The sequence below is a fragment of the Aulonocara stuartgranti genome, assembly GCF_965226115.1.
Source record: "Aulonocara stuartgranti genome assembly, chromosome: 15".
In the NCBI taxonomy this organism is placed as follows: Eukaryota; Metazoa; Chordata; class Actinopteri; order Cichliformes; family Cichlidae; genus Aulonocara; species Aulonocara stuartgranti.
This window is the reverse complement of record NC_138951.1, coordinates 6,261,610-6,278,591: the sequence shown is the minus strand read 5'-3', so window position 1 is coordinate 6,278,591 and position 16,982 is coordinate 6,261,610. Positions and strand designations below refer to the sequence as shown.

The 16,982-nt window shown below is 42.2% G+C and overlaps 3 protein-coding genes across 3 annotated transcripts; 2 read left to right on the top strand and 1 right to left on the bottom strand.

Moving 5' to 3' along the window:
* Positions 1–418: 418 nt before the first annotated feature.
* Positions 419–5,625, top strand: wdr21 (WD repeat domain 21). Its single transcript, XM_082504614.1, has 13 exons — positions 419–862; positions 993–1,120; positions 1,377–1,534; positions 1,938–2,020; positions 2,600–2,702; positions 3,039–3,182; positions 3,386–3,435; positions 3,709–3,788; positions 4,027–4,119; positions 4,207–4,304; positions 4,382–4,558; positions 4,805–4,919; positions 5,013–5,625. Exons 1-13 carry the CDS (start codon positions 768–770, stop codon positions 5,219–5,221), a joined length of 1,533 nt encoding a protein of 510 aa, XP_082360740.1. The 5' UTR covers positions 419–767; the 3' UTR covers positions 5,222–5,625.
* A 28-nt stretch (positions 5,626–5,653) lies between these two features.
* Positions 5,654–11,993, bottom strand: zfyve1 (zinc finger, FYVE domain containing 1). The gene is made up of 13 exons (XM_082504613.1): positions 11,552–11,993; positions 10,534–11,039; positions 10,202–10,445; positions 9,842–10,102; positions 9,524–9,738; positions 9,330–9,436; positions 9,088–9,196; positions 8,909–9,006; positions 8,635–8,752; positions 8,130–8,300; positions 7,725–7,905; positions 7,498–7,611; positions 5,654–7,406 (listed from the first exon to the last, which is right to left on the bottom strand). The coding sequence occupies exons 2-13, from the start codon at positions 11,011–11,013 to the stop codon at positions 7,174–7,176; spliced, it is 2,331 nt and encodes a 776-aa protein (XP_082360739.1). The 5' UTR covers positions 11,014–11,039; positions 11,552–11,993; the 3' UTR covers positions 5,654–7,173.
* A 240-nt stretch (positions 11,994–12,233) lies between these two features.
* Positions 12,234–15,549, top strand: pigh (phosphatidylinositol glycan anchor biosynthesis, class H). Its single transcript, XM_082504615.1, has 4 exons — positions 12,234–12,728; positions 14,226–14,435; positions 14,550–14,633; positions 14,749–15,549. Exons 1-4 carry the CDS (start codon positions 12,552–12,554, stop codon positions 14,821–14,823), a joined length of 546 nt encoding a protein of 181 aa, XP_082360741.1. The 5' UTR covers positions 12,234–12,551; the 3' UTR covers positions 14,824–15,549.
* Positions 15,550–16,982: the final 1,433 nt, after the last annotated feature.

Below are 16,982 nucleotides of genomic sequence, written 5' to 3'. Positions count from 1 at the left end.
TTGTAATAACACCATGAAATTAACTTGATTTAGCCTTATCAGTGAAAACCACAACATGAATGCTATGTAGCATGGGATACTATTACAGTCTCACTTCTAATGTTTTTTTTTTTGTTTTTGTTTTGTTTTGTTTTGTTTTTTTTTGGGGGGGGGGGGGGGTGTTGAGGTTTTAACGGCTGGAAAATAAATCCAACGACATGTCAAACATTAATTTTTTTATTTTTTTTTGTAATTTAAAGTAAGTGCCACTTTAAATTATATAGTGTTAAGGGCGTATATATGTCAAACAGTCACTTTATTTTGTATTTCAATATCCAACTTTTTCCGAGAATCCAGTGAAATAAAAGTAATTTTCTACTCGCGGAGAAACTCACCAATAGCTGTCTAGAACGTCAGACATTATTGTTCTCAATGGACCAATGAACGCCGTGTGGAGGCGGGGATGGCGTGGCTGGACGTTACTACACGGGAGTTAGCTAGCTAGTGACTATTTACTTTCACGTTAGTGCCATGTTATTAAGAAGGTAAACCAAGCACAGTATCAACTCAAAGTTTGTTTATCGACCTATAAATACGTCGTTTACTTTAATCGATGGTGAATGTCCAGCAAACGTGTCAAAACGTGTGTAGAAAGATGTGCAGCTAACGTTAGCCCAACGGTGTTGATGGTAATCTGCCTGTAAACACCTGGACTGCCAAACACAGAGAAGTGAATGAAAAGCAACACGCCGTCAGGACCATTTTACTTCTAGACCGAACCATAAGAAATGAGGAAGTGGAACTGGCGAGAAGGACAGCGACCGCACACGCGACAAGGTGCTGGTCAGCGCCGTGGATGGCACCGAGGAAACCGACAGCAGTGGTAGCTACGTTAAATGACACTTATATCACGTTAAAGTATGGAGCATGTGCCATACTAGAATACAGTGTTTGTAATGACAGTGATCAGTATGTCAGTATCATTGTTGTGTGTGTGCGTTTCCTGTTCAAAGGTATGAACGTGATGATGCAGGGCCCTCACACAGACCATCTCAGAAGCACCATGCTAACCAACCTGCCTCACATTCCTCTTCTTCCTTGCCTTCCTCGTCTTCTTCTAACGCCAGCAGTGCTGCACCAGGTCAGTAACGTACAGCATTGAAAGTACACGTTTGCGTTGGAAGCCCCCATTTCTTATTATTAAAGGTATCAGAAGAGCACAACACTTAAATTGAACACATATGTACATAAACAGTAGTTTTACATGCAGTGTCTTGTCCAGGAGCACTTAAAGTAGAAGGATATTGACAGGAAAATTCTTGTTGTACACTTGGAAAATCAAATAGATGCAATGAAAGATGCACAAGCCTAATTTTTGCCTCCTTTTCTCCTGCCAGAGCTGCCAGGTTTCTATTTTGACCCAGAGAAAAACCGTTACTTCCGGCTGTTGCCCGGGCACAACAACTGTAACCCACTAACCAGAGAGCAACTACAACAAAAAGAAAGAGAGAAGGAGAGGAACAAGATGTTGGCAGAAGATGAAAACACAAGAAAAGTAAGTCTGTCATCAAGGGTGGTAGGCAAATCTTTTTAATCTTCTTTGTCTTTTAGCATTTTTATCATATTTATTCTTTAAGATTCCATTAAGCTTTTTCCTGTTGCTGTAGACAGACACAGTCATCTGATATGCTAAAGTTATGCCCTCTAGATGAAAGCTTACCATAAACCTCCTGCAGTGTACTAAAGGATTATGGCTATGGCAGCAGCTGTAATGACATCATCACAGTACAGCATTAGAGCACAACTGCAAACTGTGTAGGAATAAAACACTTGAGATCACAGTTGATCTTAGCAGAAGCACATGCTTTTCTGCAATCCGGGACATAAATGTTTAAGAAGTTGTAAAGAAAGAAACCTTGGTCGTAAACATGTACGCACATTTTCCTTGTCATTTACAGAAAGCACCAAGAAGAGGACTAAACACTTCGCTGCTACTTCAGAAACGACATCTAGGTGTATTACCTGAGCACTCCTATTGCAGGTACTGTGTCACAGCCCTGCAGGCACGCAAAACTCAACATAACACTGTTTTTCCCGTGTCCTAGCCACAGCTGTAACGGATTATGGGAAACAAAGAGAAACTTTAACGCTAATCAGTTCTGCATGTGTAGAGTGACTTTTCTTCTGAGCTTTGCTGGCCACTAATAATGATGCTAATCTATTTAGACAAGTTATTTTAAATGGTAATAAAAAGATGGAGAAACATGCATAAATGCAGTCAAAGAAAATACTCTGCATCACTGGGAATGATATGAATAAATGGAAAAACAAAAAGTAATGAAATGCATATGAGGAAGTTTCTAGTTCTTTTTATCCTACAGGCAAACTGTCTAAATAAATACATAAATTACTACAGAGACACTGTCAGAAAGCTAAGAGAAAAGTGTATCAATTATCCTGGGTTAGTAGATTGTCTGCAGACAGTGCTAGTCTGTTACTATGGTTACTGTTGTGTGTGTGTGAATGGGAGAATGACTGAATGTAGTGTAGAGCGCTTTGGGGTCCTTAGGGACTAAGTAAAGCGCTATACAAATACAGGCCATTTACTGTTTGTCTCCAGGCTCGTCCATGAGGTGAAGGTCAGTGAAATGAGACGCCACAAACTAGAGATCCAGAGCACAGACAACAGCATCTCAAACACCGACAACTTCAGACTCATAGTGGTGAGAACACACACAAACACAGTGCAAAACACATGTTTCAATAGAATAAATGTTTGTTATAGTTGGTTTCAAGGGAGGGAGAGGGAGTAAGAACAGTTTGCTTCATCCAGAGGATGATTTGGGTCCACCAAGGCCCTGTGTATGATTTAAAAAAAAAAAAACAAAAAAAAAACAACAACAAAAAAGATTGTTTTGAATGTTAAACATTGACGTTAGAGTCCTTTTTTTTTTCTTAATTGCTGGAAATGAACACAGTAGGTTACCTTTAAATATGGCCTCTATCTGTACTTGATGATGTGCATATGCTTTGTTTCTTTGTTGCCATTTCTTTTTCAGGGGGATTCGGCGTGTGAGCGAGTGTTCACAGTCAACGATGTCTCTCATGGCGGCTGCAAGTATGGCATCATGAACTTCAGCAGCAGCAGCAAGGGGTCTCTGTCTGTGGAAATGTGTGATAACCTCTACTTCACTAATCGGAAGGTAGGAGCATTTCTTTGGAGATAAAAGACCCTCCCTGAATACAAAGAATATGTTTGCATTTTTGTAGTTTCTATTTAGTACACTGCAGGAAATAAAAATTAATTAACTCACATTAATCTTGGAGCCTGTTTTTATGATGTGTCTACAAACATTTGGTCTGTTTAAATAATATTAATCACTCTGATCTGGTTAACATGTTTCAGGTCAATTCCATCTGCTGGGCTTCGGTAAATTACCCCGATTCTCATGTGTTGTATCCTTCCACAGTTTAATTAGAGCTCTAACTCTAGTTCACTTAACCTTCAAATAAAGGGCTTAACCTGGCAACAAAGATCACTTATAAGTTGTCCTTTTCATTTGCATTATTTGTGGATTCATACTGCTGTTGTTTCTAAAAGAATACACTTGGTGACTATCATCAAAATGGTAACATTTTAGCTCTATAAAGTGCACACCTGTGTCACAGCGTGTCATCTCTTCACTGTTTTGGTGAAACTTGTATGTCCTTGACTGAAGTAACTATCAGGCTGTGTCTGGTGGGAGTAGCAGACACCCCTGGCTGCGTGAGTTTACTTCCTGCTTCCCTCTTCAGCAACTCCAACCCAGGTTTGTCAGGGTTCTTGCGCAATATGCAGCAGTCACATTGCCCTTCTGTAGTTCATTTGTGAAGGACCCAGGTAGCAGTATGGTAAAACATACTATTCAAAGAAGCTTCTTCAGTCTTGGAATTATTATTCTAGAAGACTTTTATTTTGAAATATGTTTTGAAAGCAGTTTTGCTGTTGTTGTGTACCTCCCCATTACCCTCAACACCCTTCTCCTCTTACTTCTTGTACTCCTTCAGATCAGCCTGGGATGCTGTGCAGCTTTAAGATATCCTCAGCCTGGTCTTGTGCTTGGTGCCTCAACCCCCAGTTTGACAAGACGTTCAGCACTGGTTAATAGTGCAGCTAAACATTTTTGTCGTTATAGAAAGGAGAAAATTACACATCTAAAATAATCATGTTTATGTGTGTGTTGACAGGCCTGTCTCGTAGAGTGATTGTGAAGGATGCAGAGACGGGCAGAACACAGACGTACAGCGTCGGCAGTGATGTCCTGGCTCAGCAGTTTGCCCTTAGGGTGAGGCATTTGTAACTTTAAAGTTGTTGAAGCACTCTGTAAGAACACCAAGCAAAAGAACACCTTTCCGTCCACAGGTTCCTGTCCTGTTTAACGGTTGCAGATCGGGGGAGATCTTCAGCATCGACCTCCGACAGCGCGGCCGCAGAGATCACAGCTGGAAGGCCAGTCGCTTCCATCAAGAGTCAGCCATCACCTCTGTACGCGTCCTGCAGGATGAGAACTACCTGCTGGCTGCTGACATGCTGGGCCAGGTCAGGTTCTTGACTTGACTCTTTAATTTTCTTTTTTTTTTTTTACAGCAGATAATACTTTCAGGTTCTTAATTACAGGTATTTTACTTATGTTTTAGCCTCATGCGGAAAGACTTGGTAAACACAGAACCATCAGGCCATACTGACAAACTGTGGTAGAAAATATCAGAAAGGAATAATTTGAAAAAGGTAATAATTCAAGGATAGTTCTGTTGAGCCTTTGTGTGTTTTCTAATTTCTTTGCAGATTAAGCTGTGGGATGTGCGAGGCACAAAGCCAGTGCAGGAGTACAAAGGTCATCATAACGAGCATGCCTACCTTCCCATCCATGTCAATGAGTGTGAAGGGCTTTTGCTAGCAGGTAGGAGAGGATAAAACACTCTCAACACTCAATACTCACACTGGTATAAACCTTTTTTGCGTGCAGTTTCAATGTTTACCATCCTTTCTACAGTGGGTCAGGATTGCTACACAAGGTTATGGAGCCTTAAGGACGGTCATCTATTGAGAACCATCCCATCACCCCACCCGGCCGCAAACGACTTGATCCCAAGTGTTGTGTTTTCATCTAACCTGGGTGGCAGCAGGGGCCTCCCCGGGCTGCTCATGGCTGTCAAACACGACCTCTATTACTTCCCATACAACACTGACTACCAAGAATGAGGAGTGCTGAGGCCAGCTGTATCACTGTGTATTTGAGAGTGTGGCTGGGTAAAGATGTTATGTGACATCCATTTACACTAAATTTAGACTGAAGTGGTGACCTCAAAGAACTGCTTTTAAATTTCATGGGAGTTGCCTCATCATACACATGATCGTGTTTTTGTGCCAAAAGGAAATGGAAGTGCTGCATTCACATGTGCACACCGGTACAGTTCGGTTTTCCTTACTGTTCTTTTTACAGAAGAAGTGCACTTATTTTAAACACAGCTAACCTTGATTGTTACTGGAAATAAGGGTGCTGGGATTGAAATTTGAAAATGATGATACTTTTTGTTTACTAAATCAACATGTTTTATAGTCTTTGTTGATTCCCAGTAAAGTTTATTAAAAACCTTATCCCACTGCATTGTATTCAACCCATACACAGACACCTTAAGATTCCACTGTTTAATACATATGTATGAGCATACATAAATACAAGGTATTGATTGGTTCCATGTGATATCTATAGTCATTGATCTCTGTTTGAGACAGGATAAATCTATTATTCATGTTGAAGTCTGTTATTTCAGTTTATCTGATTGATCACAAGCAAACCAACTCTTCCAGTTCGTTAACAAGAAACAAACAAAAAAAAAATCTTACACAGTCAAATCTCATAATACCAAGATATTCATTAGAAAGCCTGAATGCATCAAGTGTCATCTTCATTTAATAGTAATCGAGTCAGATACTCTGTACAGTCCTGTTGAAATACAAGCAACCTTGATAGTTGCTGACAAAGAAGAGCGACGCAGCCTGAGCTGACAGTAAAAGACTACTCTTACTAATGATCTCTGTTTTGAGGGGCCAGCCCCAAACATTGTTTGAAACCTCAACTGTGTTAAGTCCCTACTGTGATCCAGCCACTATAAAGCAGTTTCTGTTGCATTGAATCCCACCTTAGTCAGATTTGTCCTGATACGCAGTTATGACATTTAAAAATAAAATGAGGCAATTAAAAAAAAAATTCCCTATTAAAGTAAACATTTTTCCCATATATGTACTGTGCATACTAAGTAGAATTCAAACAGTTAACATGGACAGCATTATTAAGGCTGTTCTTGTTTGTTTTAAATCTGCCCATTCAAATTCACAAACAACCACAAATAATCAATGGGACTATTTAAGTAGTAATTACGAATTATATATGTTGGAATGCATCTTGCTGCTACAGTACATCAGTGGCTTCCGATATAATGATCTAATATAGTCCCTGTGAAGCCAAAACGAAAGAAAAGTAGCTCTAGCAGGGGTGAATTAGAGGTAATCTACCTCAGTATTTCAAAAGAAAGGGATCAGAATTCAATGTGGTTGATGACTTTTGAGGTGTTCTATCTAAAGCTGGTCCTAAATATTACATCCAGGTCACCTGCACAAACCATTTTAGAACTAATAAGACATGATTACCTGGAAATGCTATGAAAAAGAAAAAACAGGTCAGTACTTGTATTTTTTAAAAGGCTTAAATATGTAGCTCCAAACCAGGCAAAAGGGAGCTAATGGTACTAGCATATCACGTAGAGGGTGTGCAGGGATTAGTGTGCAAGAATACAAATCTGAACGGATCTACAGAGCAACATGGAAATTTACCTGAAGTCATTTGTAAGCAAGCTTGTACAAAACTCACTTTGATCATCTCTCTGTTCTTTTTCTCTCCTGTCCTTATAATATTCAAGCCTTGCTCTGGCCTGTCTTCACAGTGTAAATTATAGGCATATTAAAGAGAAAAGCGATCGATGGACTGATGTTACATGAGGCCAGCACTAACAAATAATAAACGAGTCCCACCTGTACAGTCTAGAGGCATCCAGAAAAACAAAAATACCCCCAATGAAACCTGTTAGACTCAAGATGTCGCAGATTCCAGTTTCCACAAACGCTGGCATCTTTAATTGCTCCATTGAGTCCTGCTAGAGTTCCCCTGTTTTCTGGTTGCAGCCGTTGCAGACCCTCACGGGGTGGTCCCATCCACGGGACGGCACGGGGCGCCGCTCCTGGGAGCAGTCATCGCACACGCCCTGCCCACAGGCGCGACAGTGGTGGATGGAGAGACGTGGTGAGAACTCCCTTTGGCACTCGCAACAAGAGTGGATGTCCTGATCTGGCACCCAGTAGGCCGGCCGAGCTGCGTCCTTCACTAGGCCTGGAAAAAAAGTTTTTATTTCTCTCACTCTTTTTTTTTTTTAAAGTTGTTTCTCTTGCTCGCTATATTATTTTTTAGATCCTATGCTTACCAAGAGGTATATCGATGGCACCAACTACAGCCCCCAAAGTGTTCTGGACAGCCTCTCCAACCTTCCTCGCTATCAGGGTGCCTCCCTCCTCCTCCAACGCAGCGTCCAGCAACTCTACAACATGCACACATCAAATCATATCATGTTGTGAACATTAAAACCGCCTGAACCAGCCCGGCAAACAATACCGCACTCTTAAACTCCCACAGAGAGACTCATTTGTGTACCAGTTGGAATTCCTCTGTTGTGGAAACACGCATCACAGACCCTAACAGGCGCAAGACCCCAGCCCCTCTCAGGGACCGGCCGGGTTTTGGAGGAGCAGGCGTCACAGAAGCCCTCTCCGCAGGCACGGCAGTGGTGCTTGGTGTCGTTGGGCTGGAACTCCTCCCCACATTTATGACATTTCTACGGCACAATAATAAGTAATGCGATTTATCGGCATAACAGTAACATAACAGTAACATAACAGTAACATAACAGTAACATAACAGTAACATAACAGTAACATAACAGTAACATAGGCTATCACCAAGAAAATGTTTTAGTTACACAAGTGATGTTTCATTCACAACTACACATTCTGGGCCTGTGATTCCTTATATATAGTTAGCTAAATATTGGTTGCATACCAGGATGAGGGAATTGGGTTTCCAGTAGGCAGGAGCAATTTGGTCAGTGAGCCAGGAAGTGACCGCTTTGGCAGGCTTGACGCTGAGTTCAGACACAGACTGAGAAATGTATTTGACTCCGTCCAACAACCTCTGAGCAGCGTTGTTGTTGTCTTTCAAAAAGCCATCAGACTGCAAAGAACGGTGTAAAAACACATAATTACAGTACGCCATAGAAGTTGTGTTTATACAAGCGTCCCTCACAATTATCACTAAATACTGACAACAGTGCTGACAGAAATACAATGCCTGCCTTACCAGCTGGCGTTTGCACTGCTATATTCAGACTTGTGACTAATTATGCTTAGATCAACATGTTCCAGGAGAACATGCGACGTTACTTTTCTGGATATTTACATAAAGTATAAGCCACTCGCCTCATAGTGGCCAAATTCATATGACTCAAAGAAAACAAAAACTGAGCTTTTAGATTTCAGTGGTTTAAGTGAATTCACCGTGGCCTTACCCCAGGCCAGATGTGCTGGATTTCTGTTCTGACCACTGTTTCCACTGGGTCCTGGTTTCCATACCAGTACTGCCTGCTTCTGTAGATCACTGAACAGTTGGGACACTCAATGACATACCTGTAAAAAGACAAAACCATCTCAGTTTCAACACAGGGAGGAAAGATTCCAGAGGTGCCACACACTTTTTATATCAACTGTGCTCAATTTTTCATAAACTTTAAAGGGACATATGAAGATATTTATGAAAAATCATTCTATACTCGCAGGACTCACCCTGACCAAGCGTAGATGGCCAAGCCAAACCACGGCGAGTCAGACGAGGCCGTCGTTTTGGGAACCACTATGACTTCCTTTCCCCTTTCGTAGCAGGCCTGAGAAGTTCAGCACAGTTGCTCAGAACCTTGTCAAGCAGGTATACTTCAAATGTGGCGTAGATGTATATTTGTACTTGCCTTGCATGTGTAGATGCGGTTGTCGTACTGTGCAGAGTACCGGCAGCGATGTTTGGCTTCATGGTCAAGACCTTCCTTTAGGTGATTCATGCTCCTCTTACAGCCTGACCTGAAAGTTGGTGCCCAGCAAGTCAGCAAGTTTTATAAATAAGTAAAAGTAAAAGGTACTGGCAGTGATGATGCTGTAGAAATCTGATTTAAAGTAATTTTGATATTTTTTTTAGCAAAGCAGGGACACGCACCCACAACTGAGGCAGATGCTGGAGCAGGTAAAGTATTCATCTGGAAAGAAGGAGTTACTGGTCATATGTTCATCTGGAATCTCCCCACTGAAGCGCTCACTCAGGGCCTGAAAGAAGGCCCCAGGTGGAGATGGGAAAGGTATAAACATTTCCATTGGCTATGCCAAAACATACTTAAATGTAAGCACAGCTACCTGCAGGGCCTTGAAGATGACACTGGCAGATCGTGGCGAGCGTGTCGTATTGTTGTCCAGCTGCTGCTCCAGGCTGCGGAGCAAACCACTGAAGTCCGTGGGAGGGTTGTAGGTTCGAGTCCCACGGTACTGGATGGAGCTGAATGCTTCCGGAAATAAGCCCAGCTTCCTGAAACGCTCCTGGATAAGGCGCTCAGCAGATTCTGAGGGCGCGTCTAAATTCGGGGTACACATACAGATGGAGACAAAGTATTGAGGCAGTGGTTTGTGTGCTTATCTTTGAAAAACACTGAGATGAGACAAACTTCTTTGATGTACCTGATCCTAGTAGATTGGTGTGGACAGTCTCGTGGAAGATGATCACCGCGGGGCCCAGGGTGGACAACGGTACATCAAGACCACAGCGATTGGTAGTTGCCTTTAATTCTCTAGTGAAATGTTTCAGGTAGGCATCTGATGCATCACCAAGGAACTTGAAGAGATCGTCATGGAGACGGTCAGCGTGTGTCCGGTAGATTACCACATCAGAGATAGCCAGGACCTTGAGGAGCAGCCGAGTTCTCTGACCCTGATTAGCCCCTGATGAGTTTAAAAAAAAGAAAAAAAAAGAATCATGAATGCCTGCCTGCTTCTACCCCCGTTTGTTTCATAATATTAAGTAAATCAATAATTTCATACCAGCTCCAAGCAGTCCCTCTGTATCGATGACTACAAGCCGATGCAGAGGGTCCATAGCTGCCCAAACACCCACAGTGCAGGACTCCTGAGTGGGAGACGTCTTGAACACTTCTCTCCCAAGAAAGAACGTATGGTTCAGGGTGTAGGATTTTCCCTCACCAGTGTTCCCAAAAATGGAGACCACCTTGAGGAGCTCATCTGGACTACAACCCAGTCTGCTGACAAAGTCCTCCTCATCCTTCACCTGAGAATGCAGACAAGATCAGCTCAATCGTTGTAACGCATCATTAATAAAACACCATCAAACGCCGAGTACCTCAACAAGTGCTTACCTGCATTTCCTCCTTCTCATCCACTAGCAGGAAGCTGCGCACCTTCTCCAGTTTAGATTTGAGGATTTCCATTTCACTCTCCCCAGCACTGACACTGTTCTCTTGAGGAGCTTTGGCAGGTGGGTAAGATACCAGAGGGTGTTTCCTCTTGTTGACTCCCCCGTGGGTGCGTTTTTGGCAATCCAAACACAGGTTGATCTTACAGCCCTGGCAGCGGACCACCGCTCTGAGTCTTCCAGAGCAGCTGCCATCCCCTTTGCAGGAGTCACAGAAAGGAACGTGGCCCGAGGCGACCCGAACCCGGTCGTGATTCCTCATGCGCTCCTGCCGATGTAGCTCCAGTTCACAGCGGGCACACTGCAAGCTGCCACACTCATCGCATTCAAACACAGCCTCGTCCGAGCCCCCACAGGCATAGCTCTCCTGACAGACCAGGATGGTGCTCATTCCTTTGTTTACAGCTGGACCTTGACCACTCATCTCAAACCTGTGAGGTCAGGAATCCCCTGGTGTGAAAACAAGTATAAAGGATTACTGTGGGTAATTGGGACGGCAAAAGCACTGCAGGAGAGGGCACAAGGTTATGGCACCGTCTTGTGAATCTATATAACCAGATGTCAGATAACCTGTTTTGTTGAAATACTGAAAAAAAACCAAAAACAAATTCACTCATGAGCAGTACTGTCAACAAAACGATAGCAATCCATGCCCCTTTTCTCTCTCCTTACTTTTTAATGGGGATATTCAGTTTATTAAAACAGCAAAATTAAACACACAAAACTCTGACTAGTTTGTTTACCTTTTGACACAACAGCTCTGTAGCTAACAATAGCTGGCCGGCATCTGTTTTCTTGTTCTGGTAACGCTAACTTTCTACATGAGAGTATCCCACACTGTTCTATACATTAAAAATGCCTAAAAACAGGCATTGAAACTCAGTAGTAAAGAGTCATTAGCTAACAGCATTCACACAAAGAGACACTCCTGAAACAAACAACCTTCTTTTGAGTCGACTGACCTAACAGTTGCTACCAGTCCGACGGCTGTCTCGTTAAATAACCTGCTGAATCGACACAGTCTAAAAGTGGACACGTACACTACCTAACACCATACCGCCGAATGCCACGGAGAGCTGACGCTGGAGGGGGGGCAAAGTTAGCAAGCTGTTATTGTGTCAGACCCCTGTAGATGTTGCTGCTTTTACATCAGCTGATCGGCTTGTTTTTATCCAGAGGTCAAAAGTCACGGAAGCACAAAGCATTTTGGGAAACGAAGGCCTTGCAAGTGACATGGAAAAGCGCTTACTAAAGACGAGCTGTTTGTAACCTGTTTATGGCACATACACCAACGTATACCCCGTATTTGACTTTTACAGACTGTTTGACGAAAGCTGTGGACCAGCTTGAGTTATTGACGGAGATATCGACGAAAAATCAATCGTTGCCCAGAATGCTTTGCTTTTTCCAGCGACTATAGGGTCTGCTTTTGTTCTACACCAGCGTGGGCCGTAGGCACAAGCTGAGACGGAGACAGAAGCTGAAACTGACACGCATCTCGTTGATATCAAACGAAGAATAATAAATGTTACACTTACAAGTTGTTCTATGCATCAAAGTACATTTAGTTGTTTTATGAACGAGTTTTTTCGCGGTCTTTTGCTTTTGTGTATGCGAGAGCCCCCCACCCTTTCTGGACACCCCGGTGTAGAAAAACAGTGCAGCCACATGAGTGGGGATGGATTGTGGCACCACTACAGTTGTAGTTGACTCTTTAATTCAGCTCTTTAGCTATTTTTCCCTTTTAATTCATTTAAAGCATATTACTTTAAGGAGCTTTCTTTTTTCGTCATCATTATAAATTTATCACCGCCTGTCTTAATGTGCTGCTGACCCTGTCTATTTGCAGTTAACAACTAATGCTAGCTCGATGCTAACTTGACAGGGTAACCGCGTTGACACCATACAAAGGTCATCACTCGTCTTTTATGCTCATTCACCTCGTTTCGCTGTTCAGTCGTCATGGAAGACGAAGCCTTCACTGACATTAGCGGTAAACCAATCTCTCTGGACTGTCAGAGTCACTCCAGCTTTTGCAGGGAGTTCATTATCAGCTCCCCAAAAGTGTCCATGGGCAAAGTGATGGTATACACCTGCTCCGTGTGGCTTCTGGCATATGCAGTGTTCTTCTTCACCCAGGTAAGATGATGAAGGCGAGACCAAAGTGATGCAGATTTACTGACAAATCCTTCTCACTGTGGGGTTGAGGTGCAAAGTTTCTGAGGACAGCGAGACAGTGGTGAGGTGTGCAGTAGGAGCCGTAGGTGGCTTCAAGGTGGAGTGGGATTGCATCAGGGATCTGCTCTGAGCCCCTTCTTGTTTGCGATGATGACGGTCAGGCAGGAGTGTCCATAGACTGTTTACAGAGACACTGTGATATTTCCAAGCTACCTTGACTACCATGACCCGGACGCATCCATCAATCAATCCATTCATTCGCTTCCACTTTTCCAATTCAGTGCCGCAGGGGGTGCTGGATAGGTCCGCAGTCTGTCGTAGGGCTAACACAGACAGACAGACAACCACTCGCTCTCATATTCACACCTCTGAGCAATTTAGAATCACCAATTAACCTAACCCAACTAATTGCATGTTTTTGGACTGTGGGAGGAAGTCTGAGTACCTGGAGAGAACCCACGCTGATATGGGGAGAACATTCATACTCCACACAGTAAGGCCCCCTCCAGATGGAGGGTGGTGGTACCCTCTTGCTGTAAGAGAACAGTGGTAACCACCACCACCACCATATATATCAGATAAAGGATGTTGAATATGGAGCTGGCAGGCAGGAGGAAATGAGGAAGACCATAGAGAAGATTAATGGATTTACATGAAGAGGATTGGTGTGACATAGGCGGGATAGGGTTTGATAGAGACAGATGATCTGCTATGGTGACCCCTAAACGGAGCAGCAAAAAGAAGGCAGAATACAGTTCTTTCTTTCTTTCTTTCTTTCTTTCTTAAAGATACTTGTTGTAATCAGAATTTGTAAAATTGAACACTAATTCCCACCACAAGGGGCCAGTATTTTACAAGAAAGTCTCAATCTAGTCGCCCTGTCTAAGATCGAGACGATGCACTTTTTTAGTTAGTGCAGTAATTTTGCAGCACTTTTTTTTTAAATGGCTCTGGGTTCTTTGTGTTCAAAGCTGTGCTTGTTACGTGAGCGTCCAGTGTGATCATTTAAAGTAAACTTTATTGTCATCTCTGCTATTTACAGTACAGTATATAGAGAGACGAGATGACGAGGCTCCAGTTCCATTCAGTGCAAAATAACAACAATAAATGTAGGAAGAGTAAGAATAAGAATAAATATATATACACTTTGAGACTTTTCCAGTGATGAAAAAGTAGTTGGATGTTTACTGTTGTTTTGTTTCACATCATTTCTGTTCTTTCCAACTGAGCGTGGTTTCTTTCCGGGAGTGGGTGATAAAAGTCACTTTTCAGGTGCATCGGCCATTGTTTGCTGATCCATTCACTAGGATATCTCTCTATCAGCATTTCCTCTTCCTCTTCTGTTGGACTCAGAATAGACTGGATGCCACACCATTAGTATCCTGCAAATTGGCATCATGCAAAAAAATTTTAATTTACAATGATTATTTTTAATTTAATACTTTTCCTCTCTTGCAGAACACTGCCGTTCTGTCTGGCGCTATTCTTGTCACCCTTGTTGGCATGATGCTTCACATCCACTTTGTGAAGGTAGACCACGAGTCCCTTCTCGTCATTGGCTCCTTAGGCATCCAGGTGTCCTCCAGCTATGCCTCGGGCCGCGAGATAACCACTTTCATTGAGATGAGCAAGATCAAGGATATTGTCATCAATGAAGCTATTTACATGGTGTGTTGGTGAACCTGTGCCTCTGTACTTGTGTGACATGTTGACATTTTCTCATGTAGTTATTCTACAGTTTGCCACGGAAGATTGGATTAACGTCTAATGCTTTTATTTCAGCATCAGATCATCTACTACCTCTGTGTACTGTTGAAGGACCCCTCAGAGCCCGATGCAGTGTCAAGTGTTGTGCCATTATTTCAGGTGAGGATGAACATATCTCAAGAGCCTGTTTAGTGACTTGATTACCTGCAGGGCTGTTGATGTGGTGTCATTCATAGGAACCTGTTTTTAATTAACTCTATTTTTTTCCCTTTAGAGTTCAAAGCCAAGGCTGAACTGCTTGGTGAAAGTCTACAAAAGCTGTCAGGAGATTCTTTCAAAGTGCCAATGAAGCACATGTCATACAGGAACACCTGAGGTCATTCACCATGTTTTTCTTTTAGCCTCTTCCTTGTTTGTGTTAATACATCTTAGGTGTATTTTATATACATTGCATTTCTTAATGTTTTGCTTTCAAGGATAATGGTGTCATAATGTTGTACTGTGTTACATGATTAATTTAAAATAAATAAAACACTGGTCTTGACTACTTGTTTAAACCTAAAAAGTCAAATTCTTTAACTTGAAATGTAACTTGTAATGTAAGATCATAAAAATAATATTTAACCTTATAGTTTTTTTATACACTTAGAATTCCACAAATGATACAAGTTTGTGTATTTTGGCGCCATTAGCACACTCTTTTGTGTATTTGTTTTTGCCCCCCCCCCCCCCCAAAAAAAAAATAATTGATAGAATATAACAAACCAATATTCATTAATTACATAGATATTGGTAGCATTTGCTCATCTTTAAAAGTTTTAGTTGTTTAGTTTTACCACTAGGGGGCAGCACTACTCACAAACTTTTGGGTCCACGCATCAGTTTCTACAAGTGATTCAAATGTACACCATGTCCTGTTCTTCGTTGGCTCATCGTTTTTTTTTTCCATGAACTGCTTTTGAATATAATCTCTGTGAGAAAACAAAAGCCTATAAGGCAACAGTTGTATATGTGTATAAGATGGACTGTGTGTGTGTGTGTGTGTGTGTGTGTGTGTGTGTGTGTGTGTGTGTGTGTGTGTGTGTAAAATAAAGATCTACACCCTTTTCCTAAAAGTATTTTCACTTCCTCATATCTACTTGCACCTTCATCTCTTAGGAACAGTAGGTCACGTTTACCACTGAAGTCTGAAATATCACTGTTGGCATACCAGACCTGTTTTCAGAACTGTTTTTCAAGGTTACCTCATCAACAGAATGACAATCAATATATTGTTATTGCAGTAATTGTATTCTTTTTATCCTGCAGCTGTAACACTATAATTACTATAATAACCCTTGTGGCATCAGTAAAGTGTCTACCTATTACAGTGTGAATTTTTTTTTTAAAGTGTGACATTATAAATGTTAATACACCAATAACTGTCTAACTGCCTATCAGATTAATGCCTAGGCCACTCACAAGTCATCGCCACCTTTCACTTCTGTTTCCTCTTTTTAGGCCTTATTTTTGTAGGGCCTTTTCATGGCGACTCAGTAAATTTAAGTCAGACCCGTGTGTGAACTCCATGTGGTACAGACCAAAAAAAAAAACCCCAAAAAACAAAAAAAGCAGAAGGGTGTGATTTTCACGGGGTGAAGCATCGCACTGCTGTGAGAAGTAGCCCCTTGACAGGATAATAGTCCCTCCTGGAGGTGTAAAACAGCCAGGAGCCAATTCAAGAAGAAAACCTGGGAGTGACCAGGAGTGGCACCTCTGGGCTTTTAAATAGGCCCCATAAAGCAGGAGGAACACCATCACCCCCCCCCCCCCCCCCCCCCCCCCCTCCACCTAAGTAGGGGAAAGATTTGAAACCGCAAAAACCCTGTGAGCTAGAGCTGTGGACCGTTAATTGCCCATGATAGCAGCAGGGCTGTGACGATTGTGCCTCCCCTTCTGTGTATGTTGTGGACTCACGTATTGTAATGTATGAATTCAGTCAAATGTGTTTTTTATATAAAGACTGTATTTCTGTTATCTAAGCAGATGGCAGATGCTTAAGATCAGCTGAATGTTTTGGGTGTGAGAATCTTGTGCTTCAGTGGGAGAGGAGGGGCGTTAACCCCTTTACCTCCTGCAGTGCGCACACACATACACACTTACACCCACACGCCTGCACACATTTGTTTTTTTTTGTTTCTGAGACATTAAAACAGAATTCCCACACTTTCCAAACACTCTAAAGTAGATTTGAGGTATAATTCAACGTTTTCCCCAATAGTCATAATAATTTTCTTCATGGAAGAGACAGCACCACTCTTAAGGCTGATCAGCAGCAGCTTAACTTAGCATGAAGACAGGGGACTCTGAAATAATAACCCCACCTTCCTAAATGCACTGCGAAAATACACAAATTTATAAATTATTATTGGCCGGGTCAAATCTCACAAACACTAAAGCACAAACAGAAACTCTGAGTCTTGACTGCTTTCAGACAATAAAAGACTGAGGTAATTACACCAGTGTAAA

Bases quoted from the DNA above. Each gene is read 5' to 3' on its own strand.
- zfyve1 (XM_082504613.1), bottom strand. From the start codon at position 11,013: ATGAGTGGTCAAGGTCCAGCTGTAAACAAAGGAATGAGCACCATCCTG. The intron at 9,437-9,523 runs GTAGCTGTGCTT...GCCTTCTTTCAG, and splicing joins TCATCTTCAAGGCCCTGCAG to GCCCTGAGTGAGCGCTTCAG. The intron at 7,612-7,724 runs GTACACAAATGA...TGCATGTTGTAG, and splicing joins CAACAGAGGAATTCCAACTG to AGTTGCTGGACGCTGCGTTG.
- pigh (XM_082504615.1), top strand. From the start codon at position 12,552: ATGGAAGACGAAGCCTTCACTGACATTAGCGGTAAACCAATCTCTCTG. The intron at 12,729-14,225 runs GTAAGATGATGA...CCTCTCTTGCAG, and splicing joins CAGTGTTCTTCTTCACCCAG to AACACTGCCGTTCTGTCTGG. The intron at 14,436-14,549 runs GTGTGTTGGTGA...CTTTTATTTCAG, and splicing joins TCAATGAAGCTATTTACATG to CATCAGATCATCTACTACCT.
- wdr21 (XM_082504614.1), top strand. From the start codon at position 768: ATGAGGAAGTGGAACTGGCGAGAAGGACAGCGACCGCACACGCGACAA. The intron at 2,703-3,038 runs GTGAGAACACAC...TTTCTTTTTCAG, and splicing joins ACAACTTCAGACTCATAGTG to GGGGATTCGGCGTGTGAGCG. The intron at 4,559-4,804 runs GTCAGGTTCTTG...ATTTCTTTGCAG, and splicing joins CTGCTGACATGCTGGGCCAG to ATTAAGCTGTGGGATGTGCG.